At 37.3% G+C, this 18,356-nt stretch overlaps 1 protein-coding gene across 4 annotated transcripts; it reads left to right on the top strand.

Annotated features, from left to right (window-relative positions):
* Window positions 1-604: 604 nt before the first annotated feature.
* top1mt (DNA topoisomerase I mitochondrial) lies at window positions 605-16,994 on the top strand. Of its 4 annotated transcripts, XM_051098434.1 has the most exons (22): window positions 605-795; window positions 988-1,047; window positions 1,125-1,206; window positions 1,278-1,312; window positions 2,442-2,484; window positions 2,571-2,596; window positions 2,751-2,823; window positions 2,908-3,030; window positions 3,156-3,448; window positions 6,738-6,853; window positions 7,073-7,194; window positions 7,842-7,964; window positions 8,035-8,222; window positions 8,318-8,462; window positions 9,086-9,229; window positions 11,416-11,598; window positions 11,801-11,869; window positions 12,760-12,874; window positions 13,028-13,155; window positions 14,003-14,097; window positions 15,298-15,447; window positions 16,777-16,994. In XM_051098434.1, the coding sequence occupies exons 2-22, from the start codon at window positions 1,016-1,018 to the stop codon at window positions 16,877-16,879; spliced, it is 2,388 nt and encodes a 795-aa protein (XP_050954391.1). In that variant the 5' UTR covers window positions 605-795; window positions 988-1,015; the 3' UTR covers window positions 16,880-16,994. The 4 variants fall into 4 exon arrangements, with proteins under 4 accessions (XP_050954391.1, XP_050954392.1, XP_050954390.1 ...); XM_051098435.1 differs by lacking the exon at window positions 605-795 and having other exon boundaries at window positions 807-1,047; window positions 2,445-2,484; XM_051098433.1 differs by lacking the exon at window positions 605-795 and having other exon boundaries at window positions 807-1,047.
* Window positions 16,995-18,356: the final 1,362 nt, after the last annotated feature.

The following is an 18,356-nucleotide window of genomic DNA, read 5'->3' as shown; positions in this document are numbered from 1 at the left end:
TCTTTTTTTAAATTATTCAAAAAGTAATGGAGATCAGTTGAACTTTCTTTATAAAACCTGCAGAAACTCTATTAAAATAGGGATAAGATAGTTTAATCAAATTAAAACACTTTTAAAGACTATGGCCAGGTTTCACAAATGAATCCACGATTAAGCTTTAGAAAATTGGGATGTTTAAGTCATTTAAAAAAATACATTTCTGATTTTTTGGTGCAGATCAGTGGCACTGACATATTTTGAGATATTTCAGTGCATATTTCTTTCAGTTAAAACAGCTCAGACATGCATTTTAGTCTGGGATTAGGTTTAAGTCTTGTCTGAATCTGGGCATTATCTCATATTGACACAAAGCAGGCTGTGGTTTAGTAGTTTGCGCTTCACTGGAGATCAATGGCTTTAAGAAAGTTTTGATTTTAGAGTCAGTTTCTTCTAGTAAATGGTGTATTGTAATTTACAGAATGGGGAAAGGTCATGCATCTTAATAAAATCCTGACAATTCATGTAAAATTCATTGGCAGATTGGTTGTACTTTATAATATTTCTCTTCTGGGATCAGGTATATATATTATTTTTTCATCCAATTATCACAAACAGCAGCAAATGTCCTGGAAATTCACTGTTCCTGATGTTTGAGATCACAGGAGATGAAGGTGTTCTTCATGTTCAGGTGTGTTTGTTCCAGCAGGTGGCGCTGTGACTGATTTTGCGCATTTGATTGCAAGTGGAACTTAAAACATTTCAGGTGTGACAGGTGACAGGTGACATGCATCTGATGCCGCTGTGAGATTCTCTCAGGTACGAAGAAATTTTGCATCTGCAGAGAAACGAGTCATAAATAATCGAGTTATTGAAAAGCGTTGAGTTTAGACTGAGCTCATTAACTCAATCCCTTCATCAGTAGTCTGCTTTCATTCGCAGATTTAGACTCTAACTATTAACTATTTAATGCAAATAGTTAATCAGACACTAATTTACTAACCTCAACAGTGACGAGCAGAAAACACGAACTTGCAGGATGAAACTGGAAAAGGAAAAACACGATAAAAGGTCAGAAAGATCCGTGTAATCGCACGAGTCGAACAGAAATCTCACTGTTGTTGTAACTCAGATGTTTGATGTGTCAGAGAGAAGAAGAAGTCCAAACATTCCTCTAAAGACAGAGAGAAGGACTCGGAGCCGAATGGCAAACACAAACCCTCCTCAAAGGTAAAATGATCAGGACAGGATCGTTAGTGAAGCACTGATGGATGTGAGTCTAATGATTGTGTCATTAACAGATGCAGGAGTCAGACAGTCAATCTGGAGTCAGCAGGTGCGTCTCTACTACAGTAAAACACCAAAACGTGTTCAGAAAACATGTAGTGAACCTTTCTGTTAAACTATGAAAACGTTCTTCCAGAATGTTCTCTGAACTTCAAAATATCCAGTTTTTTAAATGTTTCATTTATGTTCCTGGTTATGCGAACGTTAAGGAAACGTTAAATTGTATCATTTTGCAAACATGGAAATGTTACATTTTAATGTTTTCTAAACGTTCTCAAAATAGTAACATTTAAAAACCGTTACATCTAAATGTTTTTTATTCTAAAGATTAGAGAGCGTTATTAAAGACCAGATCACTCTGAATGGAAATTCCATAAACATCACTGAAAGAGCGTTTGTTCATAACCAATGTTGGGGAAAGTTACTTTTAAAAAAGTAATGTGTTACAGTATTGCGTTACTCATTTAAATGTAACTAACTGCGTTACTTAGTTACTTTTTATGGGAAGTAATGCATTACACAACTTTTGCATTACTTTTCCTCATCTGGGCTGGGCTTGCATGCTTGTTTTTAATATAAAAAAGTTTTATTTCCCGGAAATGTATAAACACTTTCACGCTAAAAAAAAAAAGAAGAATCCTAAGGCATTCTGGATTGCATGAAGAATAGGATGCAGGAAAAGAAAGAAAGAAACACAAATGTCATGTTTTTAATTTTTCAGTTTGCTTGAATTAGACCATCAAAGATCAGCAGCAAATACATTGGTTAATAAAATGGGATTTAATATATAAAGGATTTTTGTCGTTTAACATATTTCATTATTGCAGGTTTGTGTCATATTTTGAGTTTGCATTTCATTGTTTTTATTCATTTTGAGAAATACTGAATCTGTGCACACAACACCTCTACACTTACTCCTGATTTCTCTCAACATGGCAACATGCAAGGAATGGGACCCTGACCCTAATGGGATAAAAGAAGTAACAGATATTTTCTTGTAAATTAAAATGTAATGCATTACTTTACTAGTTACTTGTAAAGTAATCTGATTACATAACTTGTGTTACCCCCAACACTGTTCATAACTATAAGAGAACCTTGCTGGAACATTCTGATAACGTTCTCTGTTAGCTGTGAAGTTCTGTGTCACTTTATATTCTGATATTCATGAGTTTTAGCAGTGCGGTGAAAAGCGAAGCAGGAGATGGTGAAATGCATGAGGTAAGTGCTCATGATTCACTTAAAATATAGGAGAAATACCTCAGTTTTAATCTAAAAATGTTTAATTTTGCATGTTAATTTTGCAGGACGTTAAAGTAGGTCCTGATGAAAGGCAAGAGATCTCAGTTTGATTTTATAGGTTTAATTGTGCGAAGCAATAAAAAAAATATGAGTCATATGTTTAATTACATTTTCTGAAGTGAGAATATGGAAATGATTTTAATTGGACGAGTTGTTATAAATAGTGTACTGTCTCCTTAATTCAGAACTCAAGATGATGGACAGGAGAAATCAAGTTCACCAGAAATCAACAACAACAAGAAGAACAACAAACAGAAGGTATTTAGGTTTGATTTGGTTTATTGCAGCTGTTTGTTTTTGTTGTGCACAGGATTTGATTCATTTCTTGTGACTGATTCTCAGACTCGATCAAAAAGCAGCAAGGAGCGTCACAATCATAAGGAGAAGAGCGAGCAGACTGCAGATCAGGAGCTGTGCGACGTGGATGGAAACCTGCAAAACGAGAGCAACGGAGACTCAAATCAGGTGTGTCGTTAGAGCACAGGTACTCTGGATCCGCTTACCGCGGTAAATGACGTTTGACTGGTGATGAGTAACCGTTAGGACAGATGAAAGGCTGATCCGCTCGTCGTGTGTTTGTGTTCACGAAGGCGGACGAGGGTCACGGGTGCGAATCTGAGGCCGCGCCGAAGCAGGAGGCGGACGAACCGCAGGCCGCGGCACCTGTCAAGATAAAGAAGAAGAGAGTCAAAGATGAAAAGAGCCCAGAGAAACACGACGATAAGAATCAGACGTCTGGGAAGAAGAGGAAAAAACAGACTTCTGAACACGACAAAGCAGAGAAGAACAAAAAGATCAAGAAAGGTGGAGACGAGGAGGACAAGAAGAAGAAAAAGGGGAAGAAGGAGGACAAGAAAGACGAGGAGTCTGATAAGTGGAAGTGGTACGTGTGCACTGTTTTCCTTCAGGTAGTCTTTATTGATCCATTTGATCAAATGTGACCCTGGAGCACAAAACCAGTCTTAAGTATCACGGGTATATTTGTAGCGATAGCCAAAAATACATTGTATGGGTCAAAATTATAGATTTTTCTTTTATGCCAAAAATCATTAGAATATTAAGATCATGTTCCATGAAGATATTTTGTACATTTTCTACCGTACAGATATCAAAATGTAATTTCTGATTAATAAAATGCATTAAGAATTTCATTTGGACAACTTTAAAGGGGTCATCGGATGCTAAGTTCACTTTTTCAACAACATTAATGTGTGTTGGCAGTGTATGTACAAATCTACCCTATAATGATAAAAATCCATGCAGTGGTTTTTAATTAATCTGTAAAAATAATATCCCCTTTTTCAAATCGAGCCGTTTTCAGATGCCTGTCGTTGTGGCGTCACATGACAGAGGCCACTCCCACAATAGTTGATTGACATGAGCGTCTCACCTCAGACCAGCTGAACAGTCCGACCTCTTTGTTTAAATGCCGGAGCAGGGATGTAAGTTAGACCAGAATATCTCTGATTGAGCGATTGAGGTGTTGTGTTGCTGGATGTAATAATGAACATAGTGGTCGTCATTTACTCCCGACATCTGAGCCGCTGAAGATGCAGTGGATTACGTTTGTTTGTGAAGGGAATGCGCCTCCCGATCCACATATATCCGTCTATGTTCACGCGAATCATTCGTGATCCAGCTTCACTTACAGCAGAAGTGAGTATAAGGGTTTTTTATGAATCTTTGCCATTGTCTTTACTAATAAAGTGCTAGTTAGCAAGTTTAGCAGCTAAATGTGGCTAAACTAAACAGGCTCGTCACTCCTCAGAGAGAAGAGAGGGGCGGGGCAAACAGAGCTCATTTGCATTTAAAGCAGCCTCGACCAGAATGAGATGATTTTTGCAGAGCTGATTTTGTCAAGGTAAAAAGGGTGATGTTTTACACAATCATTGAGAATTTTTAACCAAAGTATATTATAGACTTTCATTAAGACCCTAAAGAATCATATCAACTTGTGGGAAATGGGCATCTGATGACCCTTTTAAAGGCGATTTTCTCAATTTTGATGATTTCTTTCAAATAGATGTATCTCGGCCTAATACTGGATAAAATAGGATATCCTCAGCTTTCAGATGATGTATAAATCTCAAAGTTGACTCTTATGTCTGGTTTTGTGGTTTTGTCTGCAGCATCAGTGAATCAATCGGGTTCAGTTCATGAAATCAATGTATGACAAGACCAAAATAATAAACATCACTCTGAAAATCAACTGAGGTAAAATCAAGTATGAACATTAGGGATCAAATAGTCAGAACTAATGATATCAAACTCACGGAAGCTTGTTTCTGCCACAGGATAAAAACTTAAAGAAAATTGTGGCTTTTTTTTTATCAGAACTGCAATGATAAAATCTGAGACAAAAAGTCACAATTAACGTTTTTAATGTTTTCTATTTATTTTTTTATATTCTATGGCAATAATTACGTTCTGTTAAACTTGTGTAATTCTGTTGTTATAATTTCTTTAAAGTGCAGGTCAAATCTGTGAAATTGTGAAATAAAAGAAGCCAGTTTGTGAAATTTTAATTTTGAATCATATATGATTAATAGACGTGGCTTTCATCATAATGTCAAATAAATGAGGACGTAAAGCGCGCGGAACTGTCATCGGCTGTTGTCGGTCGGACACGCGCACGTGTGACACACAGAGGCGGCCGTGAGTGCGCATGCGCCAGTGAACACATGTCAGCTGTTCGCTGCGTCCTCAGGGAATGAAAACATGTTTGCGTTTCATTTCGCGATTCATTTATATTTCAGCGGAACGTAATAAATCTGCTCTACTCGTTTCCTCTGTCAGACATTATTATGCTGGAGCCGCTGCCAAAACTGTGTCAGACTGCAGGTCAGTTTTCATCAGGTTACATCAGTTCACGAGTTCAGAGTTAAACTTCAGAAGAGTCGGAATAATTATTAGTGTTATCAGCTCTCCACACCCGCGAACTATACCATAACACCCGCGCTGGAGTTTTCTATTGACGTGCTGAACTTCACTGTAAACTGAATTACTGTAGAGTTGTGTTTCAGCTCAATGAGATCATAGAATTTGAGAGAGACCTTTCATTAAATATGAACCTAAAATATTGATGATGACGTTATATTATTATAATGCACCTGTAATTATCATTTTAAATTAAATAATTTATTTAATAATTATTTTTATTTGTAATTAGTTATAGTTATCATAAATAGTTTTTATGTTTATATTTACTGCAGATATAACTGTGGATCACTGTATTTGTTCATCATTTTGTCTCTGCTGTGTTATTGTGTGTTTAGAGATTAACATTTTTATTGATTTCTCAGGCAATTTTCAGAATAGAATACAGTAACTCTGTACAGAATCAACATTTTACCCCGTTAACAAACCCGGCCCCAGCTAATCCCCGACTATGGCTTTAAGGTCACAACTTGGCTATCATTAAATACAATTGAAGCATCCATCATTATATGATGATGAGAAAATTAAATAAATAAAATACAAAAAATAAATGGTATAAATAAATTCAGTAAATAATACGTCACATTTACACTGTCACAATCACAATATTTCTCACACCCAGTTATTACTGTCCCATTTCCAAATAGGTTAGGTACTTGGACCATTTTTTATAGTATAGGTTTAGCTTGTCCATCTGCTTATTTTCGAATGCAGCCACTCTAGCAAGTTCTACTACGCATTCCTGAAAGGAAGGGGCATCTTCTGATTTCCAGCTCCTAAGAATTATTTGTCTGCCAATCAGTAAACTGGTTTGGACCCAGGATTTTATAGTTGTGTCCCTTAATTCATTGTCTGTCCACCCACGTAATATAAACAATCTAGGACATAGTGAAGTCTGAGCATCTGAAACCAAGCAAATGTGCTCATGAACTCTTTTCCAGAAATCTTGAATTTTTGTACACGACCATAGAGCATGAGCTAAATCACCATTTTCAACCTTACATCTTCAACAATAAGGTGTGTCTTTTAACCCAAGCTTGAACAATCTGGAAGGAGTCCAGTAAAAACGGTGTATAATCTTAAACTGTATAAGGCGTATTTTTGCCTCCCTAGATGCCATTTTAACATTTTTTTAATATTCCATGCCACTCTTCGTCATCAAATATTAGGTTCAAATCCCTTTCCCATATTTATTTATTGTGTGTTTGATGATTGATCTGTGATTGATTGTTCAGGTGGGAGGAGGGAAAATTATCAGACTCTCAGAAATGGAGCAGTTTGGAGCACAAAGGGCCGTATTTTCCTCCCGAATACGAGCCGCTGCCTGATAACGTCTGCTTTTATTATGACGGTAAATGCATATTTATTACTGTACCCCTTCAAACTGATTCAGAGCCGCTTCACTGGCAAAAACAGGAAAATAACAGTCTTATTATTTAATCATAATTAATCAATTATTAAACTCATTCTAGCAGTAAAGCAGCTCTATTGAAGACAGTAGTGGCTTTATTCAGATCAGTTCAGTGCTAATGTTGCATCAGTGATGTGTGTGTGTGTGTGTGTTTTTTAGGTCAGACGGTGAAACTCAGTCCAGCTACGGAGGAAATCGCCACTTTCTACGCTAAGATGCTGGATCACGAATACACCACTAAAGAGGTGTTTCAGAACAACTTCTTCGGCGACTGGAGGGAGGTCAGAACCAGCATCTGCTATTTCAGAATTATGAAAATACTTAATATTTGTATTTTGTAGATTTTCTGTTTTCACTTTGAATTTGGTTAGTTTTTTAGTAGTTGAATTTTAGGTAATGTTTAGTTTATTTTATTTAATGAAAATGTTTTATTTATTAAATTGTTTATTTTAGTTCATTTAATTTGAGTTATTTTAGTACTTCAAGTTTAACTAAGTAAAAAGAAGTAGTTAGGGTTCAGCTTAAGTTTTTAAAATTGTATTTTTTTTTTTATTTATTTATTTTTTTTTTATTATTATATTTATGTCTGTCTGTATGTATTTATTCTATTCTATTTTAGTACTTACAGTTAAACTAAATTAAAACTAAGAAATATTTTCTTGGCAAGTATCTGAAATAAAATGTATATAACTTTTTTTTTCCCCCCCAAGTAATGTTTTTTTTTTATGTGTTTATTTATTTAAGTTCATTTAGATTTACATTTTAGTAATTTATTTATATTTTAATATTAGAAAAATTATATTTCAGTTAATATTTCTTTTATTTGATGTATTAATCTTTTATGGATTTAGTTTGAGCGTAAAGCAGACTGTGATTAGACTCGTATCATGGTTATAAATTGGACTGTGTTGAATTTAATTGTGTTTAGGTAATGACTAAAGATGAGCGCAAGTTGATCAAGACGCTCTCCAAGTGTGACTTCAGTCAGATCCTCAAGTATTTTGTGGAGAAATCGGAGGAGCGTAAGAACATGACGAAGGAGGAGAAGCAGGTGCGTCTGGTTCTCTTGGCTCCTGTTGATCTGCGGGACCTCAGTCTGACCTTAGATGTGTCTCATTCAGGTCCTGAAAGACGAGGCCAACCGGCTGATGGAGGAGTACGGCTACTGTCTGCTGGACGGACACCGCGAGAAGATCGGCAACTTCAAGCTGGAGCCGCCGGGGCTGTTCCGCGGCCGAGGAGAACATCCCAAGATGGGCAAACTGAAGAAACGCATCCAGCCGGAGGACGTGACCATCAACTGCAGCGAGTGAGGCTCACACACATCATAATCATAACATCAGAATTTTGACTTTTTAAACCATTAAAACAAAAAAATCCTGATGTCTCATTTTCTCTCGGCAGAGATTCAAAGGTCCCAGAGCCCCCTGCAGGTCACCAGTGGAAGCGCGTTCAACACGATAACACTGTCACATGGCTGGCGTCGTGGCTGGAGAACATTCACGGACGACCCAAATACATCATGCTGAACCCCAGCTCCAAACTCAAGGTGCGTCTCTGCTCACACTGAGGGTGATGGTGGTGATGAGTTATGATGATGATGAAGGTGGTGATGATAGTGATGATGGTAAAAGAGATGATGGTGGTGGTGGTGGTGTTGATGGGGATGATGGTAAAAGTGATGATGATGATGGTGGTGGTGGTGGTGGTGGTGATGGTGATGATGGTAAAAGTGATGTGATGATGGTAAAAGTGGTGACGACTGTGGTGATGATGGTAAAAGAGATGATGGTGGTGGTGGTGGTGTTGATGGGGATGATGGTAAAAGTGATGATGATGATGATGGTGGTGGTGGTGGTGGTGGTGATGGTGATGATGGTAAAAGTGATGTGATGATGGTAAAAGTGGTGACGACTGTGGTGATGATGGTAAAAGAGATGATGGTGGTGGTGGTGTTGATGGGGATGATGGTAAAAGTGATGATGATGATGATGATGATGATGGTGGTGATGGTAAAAGTGATGTGATGGTAAAAGTGGTGATGACTGTGGTGATGATGGTAAAAGTGATGTGATGGTGGTGGTGATGATGGTAAAAGTGACAATGATGGTGATGATGGCAAAAGTGATGACGTTGGTGATGATGGTAAAAGTGATGATGGTCTGTGTTCAGGGCGAGAAAGACTGGCAGAAGTACGAGACGGCTCGGCGGCTGAAGATGAGCGTGGACTCCATCAGGAAGCGGTACAGACGCGACTGGAAGTCCAGAGAGATGAAGAGCCGACAGCGAGGAGTCGCCATCTACTTCATCGACAAGGTCACACGCTCTACCATCACATCACTGCAGATACACAGAGCTAACAATTTAACACGATAATTACTGAAAAAGTAATGCTTTCAAATGATTAATGTCCAGAACTGTCATCTGTCGTCTTACACTGATGATCATGATGCAGGACGACTGAGTGATTGAGTATATTAAAATGCAGTTTATATGAGAGCAAGATATAAGCGCAAAAAAATCGCCCTCTTATATTTATATCTAATGACATAGTTTAGCGATCACACCAGCAAGAGCGCTGTTCTACCCCAGCATCTGCACCACTGCTAATGAACAGTTCAATTAAATCAGTATAGTGGCACATTTTAGGCACAATATTGTCTGTTTTCCTCAATTTCACAAATGGAAATAGTTACACAGTCACAGCAGAACTGTTGAACTGAATCAATCCACAGAATGAATCGAGTGAGTCAATGATTCAGTGACTCATTTGTAAAGACTGTCGCTTGCTTCATTTCTGAATCAGCCATCTGAATAACTGGTTGAAAGACAGCAACTCGCCGCCACCAACTGATGCTTTTGGTTTCACATTTAGAGTATAATTTTTTTTTTTTTTTAAATCATTCATATTTCAATGTTTGATTAAAAAAATTATACCATTTATTACCTTTTGTTTATGCAGTGTTAATTAAAAATTCTAAAGTTTCTTTCTAAAGCTAGTTTTTGTAATGTCTGTTCAGTGCTTTTCTTGTTTGGCACAATAATGACTTGTTAAATGTTAAACAAGGTGCTTGAAGTACTTGAATTTGACTTTTTTTCTTTTCTTCTTTAATTTGAAACCCCTTGAAAATAATAATAATATTCCTGAAGAGGTGCTTGAATTATTGAAAGACAATGTATCTATGAAATAAGTGTTTATTTCTTTCAGTAAGCACATGTCTTGTGAGGTCAGATGAACGCTGCAGCCCGTCTGATGTTGAGTTTATGTAGCTCCGGCCCTTTTCAGCGCTGCTTCAAACATCACAATCCTCATGATCACTTTCAGATATTTATTACTAAATATATACTGATAAATGTCAGATTGACTTGAATGGTGTGAGATGACTGGATGATTTCAACTGTTCTATTGAACTGTCAGCAACTGAACCAAATCAATTGAGTGAGTCATTTACGCTGGAGCCGCTCCGATTGATTCAGACTCGTGACTTTGATTAGTCAGTTCAAGCAATTCACTTGCAAAAACCAGATCAGAATTAAATAGCACGTATAGTGAATGAAACTGAGCTTTTCGACACTCCGAGTCAGTTAAACCGTTGCGTCTCAAAACAATTCACTGTTTCGAAGCTCTCCAAACGGATCGCGTATCGCGAATCATTTGATTCAGATTGGGACTTTGGTGCACGGATCGGGAATCATTTGAGATCGATCGGAACTTTGGAGTGGGTTTGCGAATCATTTCGAGAAATAAATGATTTGCGATCTGTTCCGTGCTCCGAATCCTTATCTGAAATGATGGTTCACGAATCATTTGATTAATTTCAGATCGCGGATCATTTGATTTAGATCTGTACTTCGAATTGCGGATCACGAATCATTTGATTCAGGTCAGAGCATTCGGAGCGGTTTCGAAAAGAGAAAATAAAGTATTCTCAAATACAAATCCCTTACGAAAACTAACCGTGATTTAACTATAGTAAAAGTGTAGTGACCATGTTTTTGTATAATCAGTTTTACTACAAATACCATGGTTTAAACAATGGTTAGTGTAGTAAAACCATGGCTAATTTGTGGTTACCGTGGTTTAACTATAATAACTGTGTTTTTTTTTTTTTTGTTTTTTTTTTGTTGTGTGTTGCCAAGTTAACACAAAAAAGTAATAAATGTACACCTTAAGAAGACACGAAGGATGAATAGAGATGCTGTTTTGATTGTACTTTATTTCTCTTTCTTAAGTTGACATCATTGCATACTTTACATGTGCTTCACTTTTTGCCATTTTATTTTTTTAATATATTTTTATTTATCTATTTATCTTTTCGGAACATACATTGTTTGATAAGGGAGATCCTTGAAAATCAAAAAAGTAGTGCTTAAAGTCCTTGAAAGTCCTGGAATTTCATTTGACATTGTCTGTATGACTCTTTAATCTCTTGACAGCCCTGTTATTTATTTATTTATTTCAGTGTATTTATATTTATTTCTCCTGTATTGTGTGTGTTCAGCTGGCGCTGCGAGCGGGGAACGAGAAGGACGACGAGTCGGCCGATACGGTGGGCTGCTGTTCTCTGCGTGTCGAGCACATCAGGCTCCACCGGCGTCTGGACGGACAGGAACACGTGGTGGAGTTCGACTTCCTGGGCAAAGACTCCATCCGCTACTACAACAAAGTGCCTGTGGAGAAACAGGTCAGATGCAACGAACGTCACGTTAAACCGGTGTCACTTGCAGTTACTAGCAGTCAGATACTACTAGAGCTGAAATGAGTTTATTTTCTTTTGCGGTGTGATGTGTGATTGCAGTATAATGAGTAGGATTTGATTAATGATTGATATGATTGTATCAGCTGTGTTTATGCTTGTCATGATTGATTGTGATTTTCACTCGCAGGTTTTCAAAAACCTGAAACTGTTCATAAAGCATAAAGATCCAGAAGATGATTTATTTGATCGAATTACAGTAAGTGTGAATGAACATCACTGTCATACACGATTAAACAATCACCAGTCGTCTAATACTGTTATAGTTTTTATTCATTTCTGCTTTCACTTTTAGTTAAAGTTTTAGTCTTCTTTTCATTTTTATTTATTTTTTTAATTTACCATATATGTTTGTGCATTTAGAATAATTTTTAGCACATTTTAAAAGTCCATATGTGACCGTGGACCACAAAACTAGTCTTAAGTATCACGGGTTTATTTGTAGCAATAACCAAAAATACATTGTATGGGTCAAAATTATCAATGTTTCTTTTTTGCCAAAAATCATTAGGATAACAAATAAAGGTCATGTTCTGTGAAGATATTTTGTAAATTTCCTACTATAAATATATCAAAACTTAATTTTTGATTAGTAATTTGCATTGCTAAGAACTTCATTTGGACAACTTTAAAGGTGATTTTCTCAATATTTAGATTTTTTTTTTTTTTTTTTTTCCCACCCTCAGATTCCAGATTTGCAAATATACAAATATTTGTATCTCGGCCAAATATTGTCCTATCCTAACAAACTACACATCAATGAAAAGATTTATTTTTTTTATTTATTAAATAAATGTTTTTATTTATTTATTTATTTTTAATTAATTGACCCTTATGACTGGTTTTGTGGTCCAGGGTCATAAAGTGTGTCTAAGTTTTAGTTTTAGATATTTTGGTGCATGTAAAATGAAAATAAGATGTGTTTTTAAAATGTATTTTTTAATTGTTTATAAGAATCTTGACAATCAAGTCTCAGTGTTTACTATTGCAGCAGCACTCATTCATCTCTCGGTATCCCAGCGTTCAGTGCTGCTGTGTGTGTTTATCATGTGAATCACATGATCGTGATGGTTTCATTCTGTCGTTCAGACGATCAACCTCAACAAAACCCTGAACGAGTCCATGTCTGGACTGACGGCCAAAGTGTTTCGAACCTTCAACGCCTCGACCACGCTGCAGGATCAGCTCAACAAACTCACCACAGGTGCGTCTGACCTTTAACCTCTGACCCGACCTGAAACATTTGAGTTTGGTTATATCAGAAATGAATGATCTGTGTCTCACAAATACTCACATGAGTTCTCAGAGTCTTAAAGCTGTTGATAAAGCATCTCTGTGTTTGTGTGTTTTGTTTCAGAGGACATGACGGTGGAGGAGAAGATCCTGTCGTATAATCGGGCCAATAGAGCCGTGGCCATCCTCTGTAACCACCAGAGGGCAGCACCCAAAACCTTTGAGAAATCAATGCAGCTGCTGCAGGAGAAGGTGCGACACATGACACAGCACACGCGTGTTACAGTCAACATCATCTTCATCATGACTGAACGAAATCCTCAGCTCATTAATGACACTAGCGCTGTATGAGAGTCAAAGCACACTCATCCATGTAGTTCTTCATACACTACAGATTGATTCAAAGCAGAGATAAACAGGAAAATAAGTGTTAATATTGCCAAGTTCATCAATTATGAAGCTAATTTAATTTCAGTTCTGCAGAACTCATTATTCAGTTCTCATCTGATCGTGCTTGTGCATTAAATAATATTACTGAATATTAATTATCCTAAACCCCAGCAGAGCGGCTTTACGGCTGAAATTGAATTAGTTTCGTGATTGATGAATTGTGCAGCATTAGCACTCTTATTTTCCTCTTAATCGCTCGTTGAATCAGTCTGTTGCTGTATGAATGAGCGTCTCGTGTTTCGATGGGTTTGTGCTGAGCGTAGATCAATTCAGTCGGACGTTCCTGACGAGTTCCTGAGGCCAAACCTTATTGGATTCCAGGTGGGTTTGTAACTGCAGGGAAGTGAAGCGGTTTGAGCGGCGAGGTCGAGCTTTAAAGGACGATGCGGTCAGAAATAATCACACGATGATGGAAACAGCCGAGCGACGTCCAGTCGTTTAGACTCCGGCGTCGAGTGCAGCGTCAGCGGGTCGCGGGTCACACGCCGCTTAATGCACTGCCGCCCGCGCTGGACTCATAAACACACACGCACTTAAACACACACACACTCAAACACACACTCCAGAGAAAGAGAGAGAGAGAGAGAGAGAGAGAGAGAGCTGCCGGCGGTCAGAGGTCACGCTTTTGTCTCTCTGCTTCTTGTTACAGATCCAGAAGAAAAAGGAACAAATTGAAGAGGCCAAAAAAGAGCTGAAGGAAGCGAAGAAAGCACATAAGGACGCTCCGTCTGACAAATCCAAGAAGTAAGGAGTCTTTTTAAATGGTCCCGGACTCAAGGTTAGAGTTGATAATCGTCTGCCAGCAGCGTTTGTGCTGTAAAAGCATGAAATATTCAGACGGATCAACAGCCAAAAGAGAGAAACAGACAAACACTGCAGCGTTCATCGGCAATCTGTTTGTGCCTGCAGACGTTCACGCTCAATCATTACATTCGCGGGTTGTTCACGGAAAATGAGTTGCGTCGAGTCGATTGCGTTAAGTTGCATCAGTGTTTGTCAGATTATTACAGAAATGGTGTAAATTAAACATCGTAAACACTATAAACATGCATTTAGTTCCTCTTAACTTCGCTACAGATCCTTCAAATTAAATGCTTTTCAGAACAGGAATGCAAATAAAACGCATTATACATTAAACCACATTCATTTTGAATGCCAAGCCTAAATTAATTTATCTGATGCACCAAATTTTGGTACAAGTTTGATCACAGCATATAATCATTGCCGTTAATGGTGTTCACTGTTTAATTGAAGTGTTTAACAGCACTAATTCATTGCATCCAATAAAAAGTTTATATATTTATATAATTTATATATTTATATGTACATAATAAATATACACAGTACACACATGTAGAAACATGATTTTTATTTTATTTTTTTTGTAAAGCTGCTTTGCAACAATTTGTATCATGAAAAGCGCTATACAAATATGAATGAATTAAATTTTATTATATTTTCAGGAAAATTGTTTTTATTTAAAATCAACATAAAATGCTGTGCTTTTCAGGGTTGTAAGATTACTGATAATGTTAAACTATTACTATTAAAAAAAAAAATTGAAATAAACCTGAAATAAATTCTAAATATTAAATATAAAATTGGCAAGATTTCAAATAATTTAGTATAAGCACTGCAAATATAATGCAAATAAAATGAAAAACTAAACTGAGATAAATTAAACGTAAATAGTGAATATTAGACCTAAACCTAGATAGTAATATTTGTGAAAAGTACTAAAAAAAAATGGCAGAAGCACAACAAAATGATTAAACAAAGTAAACAACTTATAAAATAAAAACCAGTTCAAATTAAGAAAATCTATGGTAGTGAATAAATGATACAAAAGTAATGCTAGACTGTTTTACAGGATTTTATACAAAGAACATATGGTATTCAGTAAGAGTTGATGGAGCTTTTCATCTGTGTGTGTGTGTGTGTCAGGCTGCTGGAGAAGAAGGAGAAGGCCGTCCAGAGACTATGTGAGCAGCTAAAGAAGCTGCAGCTGCAGGAAACCGATCGTGAGGAGAACAAGGTCATCGCTCTGGGAACGTCCAAACTCAACTACCTGGACCCGCGCATCACCGTGGCCTGGTACAACCACACACACACACACACATTCACATACACACACTCCTTTTCCACCATCATGAGTGCTGGTGCTCATCGTGACCCCGTTTCACCAAACAAAAGGAGCTGTGAGTTTTTATTCTGATGGTAGGAACTGCATTTCAGATCAGATGAGATCGGTCAATATAAATGTTTTTCCTGTTAATGACAAAATTAAATGACGCTGGATGTCAAAATAAGTTCAAAGGATGATAATGATTAAATATAGTTAAAAACTCAATCTAGGTGTAAGAGAATATTGAGTCCACAATACAACTGTCCTGATATCACTGGAATCACTTTCAGAGTGTTTTTTGTTTTTTTGTCCAGCTGATGAATCACAAAAACACTGACAGCCAATCAGAATTCATCCTGGAGTATTAAAAGTAACAGATGACAAAACGGCAGCGTTTCTAATAAACAGAACAATATCATCTGCCGTGTGGATGATGTAATTATCGTTCTTTTCTAAACGAGCCTAAAGACTGTTTAGTGGCTGTTAGACGGCAACACGCTCCATTAAATCATCATCCGCTCTGAGTCTAATCATGTGTTCAGGTCCTGCTGGGAAACTTGTATTTATGAGTTGGGAAGATAATTAGGATGTTGAATGTGTTCACATCACTTTAGTCGGAGCAAAATGGCAACGCAAATTCAACACGATTTTTTAACTCCACTTCCAACGCATGAATAAAAATGAGTTTTTTCTCAATTTTTGAAGGGTTTGTAAACTGATATTTATCATAACTGTACAACACTATGGTATTTTCTACATGCAACTTTTGTTTTATTGTAAATTGTAAAAAAAAAAAAAAAGATGTGACCCTGGACCACAAAAGTAGCACGGGTATATTTGTAGCAATAGCCATACATTGTATGGGCCTAACAAACCATACAGCAATGGATGAAGCTTTATTTGTTCAGCTTTCAGATGATGCATAAATCTTGATTTCAAAAAATTGACCCTTATGACTGATTTTGTGGTCCAGGGTCACAAATATAAAATTTCACTGATTTTAAGAAATTTACAATTAAACTTATAAATACAATCTGTCTGACATGACCTGAATGCATCAGAACACCTGCATCATTTGGGTGGAAAAATGTCACATTTACTGTCATAAAGAAAAACTACTGCTACTGATGGATGCATGAATGGATTGATGTATGAATGCATGGAGGGATGGATGGATAAATGGAGGGATGTATGTATGTATGGATGGATGCATGAATGCATGGAGGGAGGGATGCATGGATGGATGCATGGGTGGATGGATGCAGCTGTGTCTCTAATGGCGTGATGTTGTTTGGTAGGTGTAAGAAGCATCAGGTCCCCATTGAAAAGATCTACAACAAAACCCAGAGGGACAAGTTCGCCTGGGCCATTGACATGACTGACGAGAACTTCCAGTTCTGAAGATCCGCCTGTGTTTCCGTGTTAATCGTGTGCTGTTTGATTATTTGTGGTGTTTTGTTTTGTTTGATCTGTTGTGTAAGACAATCACATCTCCAGTAAAGCCTCTCGTACATCAGCTCGCTGTTCTTTTTTTTTATTTTTTATTTATTTCTTTTTTTTACGTGAGCGACAGCTGCCCGTCTCTAAACGCTTTCATAAGGACACATAAGTCACACAAGAATAGTGGAGGAGGTGTTTTTTTATAGCAGGTCTTCAATATTTGATCAGCCGCTTCTACCTGCTGGTTTTAAATGAGGCTGAAGGTGCGGCTCGGAATGTCAACGTGACGCGAGAGAGTCGAGATCTCGAGGGAATCTCAGCCGCTCCGTTTCTGCGCACTGATCTCACGATCGACTCGGCGTTTCACTTCATGTCATCAGAGAGATCGGGATCAGCGGCGGAGACTGCGGTGGGATTTGGGCCGGATTAGTTTCTCTGAGAGGAGCTTCTGGGAATAATAAGAGCTCTGGGATCCGCGGTGTGTTCGCAGGAACGCCGTGACCCGCTAACATCGCCTTTAGTACTGCAACAAAACACAGTTAATCAGGTGAAACGCAAGATCATGCTGTCGATTATCAACATCTCGGCGGCTCAAACACACAAACTCCAATCAGAAATCAGATTAGTCTTTTTCTCCTTTGCTCACTTTGATTTTTGAAACTTTTGGCCTAGAAGCACAATTTCACTAGATTCAATTCCTGTCACTAAATGGCCACTCGTGTTGGATTTGGTCAGCTGCTTGGCTTGATAAACCAATATTTGCTTAGGATTTTTAACAATTTTTAACGAAGCTCTAATGAAGCTGCTGGTTTCTTTGCGCTGTTGAATCGAGACTTCAGGAGTCGCCGTGTTATAAAGGTAACAGATGTTTCCTCATGGTTTATGTTATTTTTTTAATAATATATTTATATGTTTGTGTGCAATCAAGTGTTACAGCAACATCTGAAAATGCTTCTGTCATCGCAACACCTTCACCTAAATCATCTTTCTGCTTTATCTGCTTTTTCAGAGGCTTGAAGAACACAAAGACTATCACCTTTTTACAGTCAGACCCTTCTGTTATGTTTTTTTTTTTTTCTTTATTTGCTTTATTTTTATTTTATTTTTGTATTTTAATTTATTTTATCCATTTCCCCTACAAAGTTCTTCATCCTCAGAATTTGGCTCTGATTCTCAGTCCAGATGCTTTCTTGATTTCAGAAATTGTTCTCTAGTAAATTAGCACACATGGTTCATTAGTCAAGACGGCAATTACATTTTGTGGCTTATTAATGGCAATGAATATTTTGGCACTGAATGTTTCATAGCCAAACAAGGTCACCGCTCAGATGACAGCGCCACCTGTTGGTCAGACACAGTTCTCCAGAGATTGACCATTTCTCTCTGTTTTTGAATTGTGCTTAAGTCATTTTTGATCTAAAATGACTTTTATTCAACT

This window comes from Labeo rohita, chromosome 24 (assembly GCF_022985175.1).
Source record: "Labeo rohita strain BAU-BD-2019 chromosome 24, IGBB_LRoh.1.0, whole genome shotgun sequence".
Classification (NCBI taxonomy): Eukaryota; Metazoa; Chordata; class Actinopteri; order Cypriniformes; family Cyprinidae; genus Labeo; species Labeo rohita.
The sequence above is the reverse complement of the archived record's forward strand: the minus strand, read 5'-3'. Positions and strand labels throughout refer to the sequence as shown.